Source organism: Pipistrellus kuhlii, unplaced genomic scaffold (genome assembly GCF_014108245.1).
Source record: "Pipistrellus kuhlii isolate mPipKuh1 unplaced genomic scaffold, mPipKuh1.p scaffold_m20_p_75, whole genome shotgun sequence".
Classification (NCBI taxonomy): domain Eukaryota; kingdom Metazoa; phylum Chordata; class Mammalia; order Chiroptera; family Vespertilionidae; genus Pipistrellus; species Pipistrellus kuhlii.
The window spans coordinates 1155922-1163359 of record NW_023425579.1 but is presented as its reverse complement, the minus strand read 5'-3'; the positions used below and the strand labels follow the sequence as shown (position 1 = coordinate 1163359).

General features: G+C 72.7%; 1 protein-coding gene across 2 annotated transcripts in view; it reads right to left on the bottom strand.

The window, feature by feature from the left end:
* Positions 1-431: 431 nt before the first annotated feature.
* HTRA1 (HtrA serine peptidase 1) overlaps positions 432-7438 on the bottom strand; it is a 31805-nt gene continuing 24798 nt past the window's right edge. Inside the window, exons 4-9 of one of the 2 annotated variants that reach the window (XM_045576127.1) lie at positions 7153-7347; positions 5278-5310; positions 4631-4745; positions 3408-3465; positions 1333-1431; positions 432-1023 (exon numbers count right to left, since the gene is read on the bottom strand). In XM_045576127.1, coding sequence (XP_045432083.1) covers positions 855-1023; positions 1333-1431; positions 3408-3465; positions 4631-4745; positions 5278-5310; positions 7153-7347 — 669 coding nt within the window. In that variant the 3' untranslated portion in view covers positions 432-854. The remainder of the gene's footprint in view (positions 1024-1332; positions 1432-3407; positions 3466-4630; positions 4746-5277; positions 5311-7152; positions 7348-7438) is intronic. The other variant, XM_036423044.2, reaches the window with a different exon arrangement.

Genomic DNA, 7438 nt, shown 5'->3' with positions numbered 1-7438 from the left:
TTCCTGACAGCTCCAAGTGAGAGCCGGGCGGCCCCCACCGCATCCCCGCACGCCGAGCCCGAACCCGCGCCGAGCAGGCCCCGAGCCTCCGCTGATCCTGACAGCTCCGAGCGAGAGCCGGGCGGCCCCCACCGCATCCCCACACGCCGAGCTCGAACCCGCGCCGAGCAGGCCCCGAGCCTCCGCTGACTGGCGGCCGGCATCAGCCAACGGCTCTGCAGCTGGAAAGCCCGATGGAGCAGCCGTCCGCACGGGGACCCTGTGGGCTGGCGGCCAGGGCCGGGGTTCAGAACAGCGAGCCGGGGGACGTGGGGACCCCACAAAGACCGGCCACTGTGTGGACGATGCGGCTCAGGAGGAGCCGGCCCGACAATCCCCGCCCGGCCCCCCGCCCTCCGGCGGGAGGGGGGAAGAAGGGACGCACACGGAGGCAGAGCAGGAAGAGGAGCTTTAATAGCTGCGTCGGCCACGCCGGTCCCGTTCCTGGGCGCTGCTCCCAGAGCCACGGCCACGGCCACCCGCCCGCGGTCCCGGCCGCTCCTCCGGGGCCGGCGTGGAGCACGGGGACAGCACACACGCCAGGTGCCACACGGCTTCCGGCCAACCTCCTGTCCACGCCGCCATGACAGTCTTCCAGGCACCAGGACGCTGAGCGTGCAAAGAGGCAACGCCTGGGACCTCAAGGCGGGAGCGGTCCAAGGGCAGAGCGAGGGCGCGGCGGGAGGCGGGCCCTCGCGGGCGGTGCGGCCTGCAGACACCCAGGAGGCGCGGCCGCCGTGTCCCGGCCCGGCCAGCAGCGGGGCGGCCCGGCCCGGCCTCAGGGGGAGGGTCTGTGGGGAGCGGCCCCGCCCCGGCTAGGGGTCCAGCTCCTCAGGCACCACGGTGAGCATGACGTCCTCGTTGCCGCGGCGAACCACCATGTGCAGGGTGCCCTCCTTCCGGATCAGGTCGCTCACGTCTCCGGCCGAGGCCACGGGCTGCCCGTTGATGCTGATGATGACATCCTGCTCCTTGAGGCCACCGCTGCAACGGGGCACGGGGACCGGCTGAGCTTCTCCTCGGCGGACCCTGCCCGGGGCCTCGGACCCGCCCACCGGGGCTCCTGGGGGCTGGGCACCCTCTCCATCCCACCCCCCTTCACCTCCTCACCCCCGTGAGGCGGAGCCAGGGCTCCTGACGGCAGGACGCCTCCCCGGCGGGGTCTGAACTGCTCCCGGCCGCACGCCCGGCCGGCAGGACAGACCATGGACGGCCCGCCCTCCCCTCCCGCCCGGGACCCTCGCCGTGGCCGAGCGGATGGCCCGGAGCCGGGAGCCGGGGAAGAGAACTCACGCTTCGGCGGGCGTGTCGGGGAGGACCTCGATGATGTAGGCCCCCGAGAGCGCGTCCGGGAAGTCTCGGTGGTGGTCCCGCAGCTCCTTGGCCTTGCTGCTGGCGGGGGGAGCGGGGGGCTCCTCGTGAGCTCCGAGAGACACCCCCTGCTCCCCGTAGCCCCCACAACCCCTCCCCGGCTTCTCCTCCGTCCCTGGTTCCAACGTAAAACCCCGGGGCTCTGGCCCCGCTTCAGGCCGCCGTCTACCAGACGCACAGGTTTGCTGGGCCTCAGCGAGAGGGCTCATCAGTCCATGACTGTATTTACTGTATTCGTTTTGTTTTCTCGTTATGGATGCCAGAGGGGAAGGGAGGAGAGGGAGGGAAACATCACTGATAAGAGAGAACCATTGAGGGCTGCCTCCTGCACACCCCCCACTGGGGATGGAGCCCGCAACCCGGGCCTGTGCCCTGACCGGGAACCGAACCCTGACCTCCTGGCTCCTAGGTCAACCCTCAGGCATGGAGCCCCGCCGGCCAGGCCCACTGATTCCAGTGGAAGCCGCAGTAGCTCCGAGGGAGGAGTCAGTGCAGGGAGCGGCCGGCTGGCCGGGCCTCGCCTGCCGCTTGCTCGCTGTGTGATCTGGGCAGGTGCTAACCCTCTCTGGGCCTTCCTTCGCTCAAATGCAAACCACGGCTCTGGAGCCACCTGTGGCTCTTTGGCCCCTGGAGTGTGGCTCTTCCACAGAACACCTGGGCCTGGGCAAGTCTATGCTGAAGAAGTGGCATTAGAAGGAGTTTACGTTTAAAAATGTGGCTCTCAGAAGAAATGCCAGTCCTTATGCTGTTGACGTCTGGCTCTGTGGACGGATGAGTTTGCCGACCGCGGGCCCAGGACACGCTGGTCAGGAGGGAGACGGGTCCTCTGGCGGTGGCAGGAGGCGGGCCTGGCAGTGGGGCCGGTGCCCACAGCGGCCGGCGTCACCGCGGCCGGATCCGCCCGCCCCCGTCCCAGCCGGACAGGCGCTGAGTCACCGGCGCTCACCACTCGCCGCCTCACCGCACGGCAGGGAGCCGGGCTCTGGGGCCAGCTCCTCCCACAGCCACACGGCGGGGAGCGGAGGGCGAGGCCCACGGGCGCCGAGAGGGCCCGGCTCCGAACACCGACCCAGCCTACACCGCGGGCCCAGGCCCGGCGGAGCCGAGCCGGTCCTCGCGAGAACACACATGTGCTCACGTGTCAGCCGCACCCGGGCTACGGGGACTCGGGCGGCTGCGTCAGGCCCGTCACCCGGGAGGCAGGCACCCGCGTGTCCGGGGCCGCGGCCACGTGCCCCGGGCGTGGGCCTGCCCGCATTCCAGAGCCACGGCCTCAGGCAGCGGGCGGAGGGCGCCCGGGCACTCCCGGAATGTGGGTGGAGGCCCAGCCTGGGGCAGTGCCCGGCACCAGCCAACCAGCCCTCCCGGCCGGCCTGCAAAACAAGGCAGAACGTTCCGGAAGGAAGGCCCTGCTCAGACACAGAAACAAACTGAAAGGCGAGAGGAGGGGGCATCCGGCCGGTGTGGCCCAGTGGTGAGCGCCCACCGAGCAGCCAGGAGGGCACAGGCCTGGGTTGCGGGCTCCATCCCCGGGGGGCGTGCAGGAGGCAGCCGATCGGCGATTCTCTCTCATCGTGGATGCTTCTCCCTCTCCCTCTCCCTTCCTCTCTGACATCAATAAAGTCCTATTTAAAAAACCGCCGGCACCGGTTTGGCTCAGTGGATAGAGCGTCGACTGCGGACTGAAAGGTCCCGGGTGCGATTCCGGTCAAGGGCATGTGCCTCGGTTGCGGGCACATCCTCAGTAGGGGGTGTGCAAGAGGCGGCTGATCGATGACTCTCTCTCATTGATGTTTCTAATTCTCTCTCTCCCTTCCTTTCTGTACAAAATCAATAAAATATATTTTTAAAAAACAGAAATAAAGCGAGGGGCCAGGATGAGGGGCCTCCTCTCCTGAGACAAACGGCCCCCGTTAGCAGGGTCCTGGCCGCGTGAGGCCCCGGGGGGCGCCAGGGCAGGCAGGCCCCGCCCACGCAGGACGCCCGCCCGGACCCACCTGGCCGTGAGTGACAGCATCCGGATGCCGATGTACTTCTTCTTGGTGACGGCTTTGCCTGGCGGAGGGCGGCGGGCGGCGGGTCAGGGGTGCCCGTCGGGAGCCGGGCCGTGGGGCTCCATCGCCCCCTCCCCCTCCCCCGTCCGCAGGGCTCAGCTTCCGGTCATTCCGGCCTCGGGGTGCCCGCTGCCCCCCTCACCCCGGCGGTCCGCCCCCTCACCCCGGCCGTCCGCCCCCCTCACCCCGGCCGTCCGCCCCTCTCACCCCGGCCATCTGCCCCTCTCACCCCGGCCATCCGCCCCCCTCACCCCGGCCGTCCGCCCCCTTCGCCCCGGCCGTCCGCCCCCTCACCCCGGCCGTCCGCCCCCTCACCCCGGCCATCTGCCCCCCTCACCCCGGCCGTCCGCCCCCCTCACCCCGGCCGTCCGCCCCCTCACCCCGGCCGGCCGCCCCCTCACCCCGGCCGGCCGCCCCCTCACTCCAGCCGTCCGCCCCCCTCACCCCGGCCGTCCGCCCCCCTCACCCCGGCCGTCCGCCCCCCTCACCCCGGCCGTCCGCCCCCTCACCCCGGGCGTCCGCCCCCTCACCCCGGGCCTGCCCCCATCACCCCGGCCGTCTGCCCCCCTCGCCCCGGCCGGCCGCCCCTCACCCCGGGCGTTCCGCCCCCTCACCCCGGCCGTCCGGCCCCCTTACCCCGGCCGTCCGCCCCCCTCACCCCGGCCGTCCGCCCCCGTCACCCCGGCCGTCCGCCCCCCTCACCCCGGCCGTCCGCCCCCTCACCCCGGGCCGTCCGCCCCCGGTCACCCCCGGCCGTCCGCCCCCTCGCCCCGGCGTCCGACCCCTCGCCCCGGCCGTCCGCCCCCTCGCCCCGGCCGTCCGCCCCCCTCACCCCGGCCGTCCGCCCCCTCGCCCCGGCCGTCCGCCCCCTCACCCAGGCCGTCCGCCCCCTCGCCCCGGCCGGCCGCCCCCCTCACCCCGGCCGTCCGCCCCCCTCACCAGCCCGCCCGTCCGCCCCCGTCACGCCCGCCCGTCAGCCCCCCTCACCCCGGCCGTCGACCCCTCACCCCTGCCGTCCGCCCCCGTCCCCCCGGCGGCCGTCCCGCCCCTCCCCTCACCCCGGCCGTCCGCCCCCCTCACCCCGGCCGTCCGCCCCCTCACCCCGGCCGTCCGCCCCCCTCGCCCCGGCCGTCCGCCCCCCTCGCCCCGGCCGTCCGCCCCCTCACCCCGGGCCTGCCGGTCGTGCGACTCAGTGAGGAACTTCTTGATCTTATCGGACGGGATGGCAAAGGCGATGCCGGCCGTCACCTTCAGCGTGTTGATGCCGATCACCTCGCCGTCCTGGGGGCAGACAGAGCGGCTCTGGCCCACAGGCCCCCGAGGGTGCTCACAGGGGGCAGGAGGGCCGCCGGGCCCCCGAGTGAGGGGGTGACCCCGGAGTGAGGGGGGTGACCCCGGAGTGAGGGGGGTGACCCCGGAGTGAGGGGGGTGACCCCGGAGTGAGGGGGGTGACCCCGGAGTGAGGGGAGTGACCCCGGAGTGACCCCGGAGTGAGGGGGGGTGACCCCGGAGTGAGGGGGGGTGACCCCGGAGTGAGGGGGGTGACCCCGGAGTGAGGGGGGGTGACCCCGGAGTGAGGGGGGTGACCCCGGAGTGAGGGGAGTGACCGCGGAGTGAGGGGCGGGGTGACCCCGGAGTGAGGGGGGTGCCCGCGGAGTGAGGGGGGTGACCCCGGAGTGAGGGGGGTGACCCCGGAGTGAGGGGAGTGACCCCGGAGTGAGGGGGGTGACCCCAGGGTGAGGGTGGGGTGGCCCAGGGCGGGGTTGTGGGGGGAGAAGGCGGGAACCACAGCCTGGGGACTTGAGGGCCTTACCAGGTTGACCAGGGGGCCGCCCGAGTTTCCATACTGAAAGCAGACACAGGCGGTCAGGGGGCGCCCGCGAGGCCCCTCCCCCTCCCTCTCTCTCCTCTCCCCCTCTCCCTCTCCCCCTCCCTCTTCCTCTCCCCCTCCCTCTCCCCCTCCCCCTCCCTCTCTCCCTCTCCCCCTCCTTCCTCTCCCCCTCCCTCTTCCTCTCTCCCTCCCTCTCCCCCTCCCCCTCCCTCTCTCCCTCTCCCCTCTCCTCTCCCCTCCTCTCTCCCTCTCCCCTCTCCCTCTCCCTCTCCTCTCCCCCTCTCCCCCTCTCCCCCTCTCCCCCCCTCCCCTCCCTCCCCCTCCGTCCCTCCCTCTCCCCTCCCTCCCCTCCCTCCCCCCTCCTCCTCTCCTCTCCCCCCTCTCCACCCTCTCCCCCGCTCCCCTCTCCCTCTCTTCCCTTCCCTCTCCCCCCTCCCTCCCCCCCTCTCCCCCTCCCGCTCCTTCTCCTGCTCCCCTTTCCCCCTCTCCCCCCTCTCTCCTCCCCCTCTCCCCCTCCTCCCTCCCTCTCCCTCTCCCCTCTCCCCCTCTCCTCCCTCCCTCTCCCTCTCCTTCTCCCGCCTCTCCCCCTCTCCCCCTCCCCTCTCCTGCTCCCCCTCTCCCCTCCCACTCCCCTCTCCTCTCCCCCTGCTCCCGCTCTCCTTCCCTCTCCCCCTCCCCGCTCCCTCTCCCCTCCCCCCCCTCTCCCCCCTCCTCTCCCCCTCTCCCCTCTCTCCTCCACTCTCCACCCTCCCTCCCCATCTCCCCCTCCCTCTCCCTCTCCCTCTCCTCCCCCTCCCTCCCCCTCTCCCCTCTCCCCCTCCCTCTCCCTCCCTCTCCCCCCCTTTCCCCCTCCCCCTCCCTCCCGCCCCCTCTCCCCCTCCCTCGCCCCTCCCCCTCTCTCCCCCTCTCCCCCTCTCCCCGCTCTCCTCCCTCTCCCTCTCCCTCTCCCCCTCCCCCCTCTCCTTCTCCCTCCCCTCTCCCTCTCCTCCTCTCCCCTCTCCCTCCCCCACTCTCCCTCCCTCTCCCCCTCCCCCTCTCCCCTCTCCCCCTCTCCCCCTCTCCCTCTCTCCCTCCCTCTTCCCCCTCCCTCTCCCCCTCTCCCCCTCCCCTCCCCCTCTCCCCCCCCTCCCCCTCCCCCTCCTCCCTCCCTCCCCTCCCCTCTCCCCTCCCTCTCCCCCTCCCCCTGTCCCTCTCCCCCTCTCCCCCTCCCCTCCCCCCCCTCCCCCCCTCTCCCCCTCGCCCTTCCCTCCCTCGCCCGCTCCCCTCTCCCCCCTCATCGCCTCTCCCTCCCCCTCTCCCCCTCTCCCCCTCTCCTCCCTCTCCCTCCCTCTCCCTCTCCTCTCTCACCTCTCCCTCTCTCCCCTCCCCCTCCCTCTCCCTCTCCCCTCTCCCTCCCTCTCTCCCTCTCCCTCTCCCCTCCCTCTCCTCCCTCTCCTTCTCTCCTCCCTCTCCCTCCTCTCCCTCGCCCCCTCGTCCCTCTCCCCCTCCCTCTCCCTCTCCTTCTCCTCCCTCTCCCTCTCTCCCTCCCTCTCCCCCTCCCTCTCCCTCTCCTTCTCCCCCTCTCCCCCTCTCCCTCCCTCCCCTCCCTCTCCCTCTCCTCCCCTCTCCCTCCCCCTCTCCCTCCCTCTCCCCCTCCCTCTCCCTCTCCTTCTCTCCCTCTCCCCCTCTCCCCTCCCTCTCCCCCCTCTCCCTCTCCCCCTCCCTCTCCCCCTCCCTCTCCCTCTCCCTCCCTCTCCCCCTCCCTCCCCCTCTCCCCCTCTCCCCTCTCCCTCTCCCCCTCCCTCTCCCCCTCCCTCTCCCTGTCCCTCCCCCTCTCCCCGCCGATCCCACAGGCCCCGGCCCCCGGCCCGGGCTCACGTTGATGATGGCGTCTGTCTGGATGTAGTCCATGTCGGAGTTGCGCAGCCCCAGCTCCTTGCCGCCGCGCTGTGTGGTGCTGACGATGCCGGTGGTGACCGTGTTCTGCAGCGAGAAGGGGCTGCCGATGGCCACCACAAACTCGCCGGGCCGCAGCTCCCCGGACCGGCCCAGCAGCAGCACCGGCAGCTTCCCCTGCAACGCACAGGCCGGCCTCGTGTCTCCCTCGGCGGGCACCGGCCGGCAGTCCGCCCGCCCCCGCCCGGACCTCCGTCCCCGCCCGGAC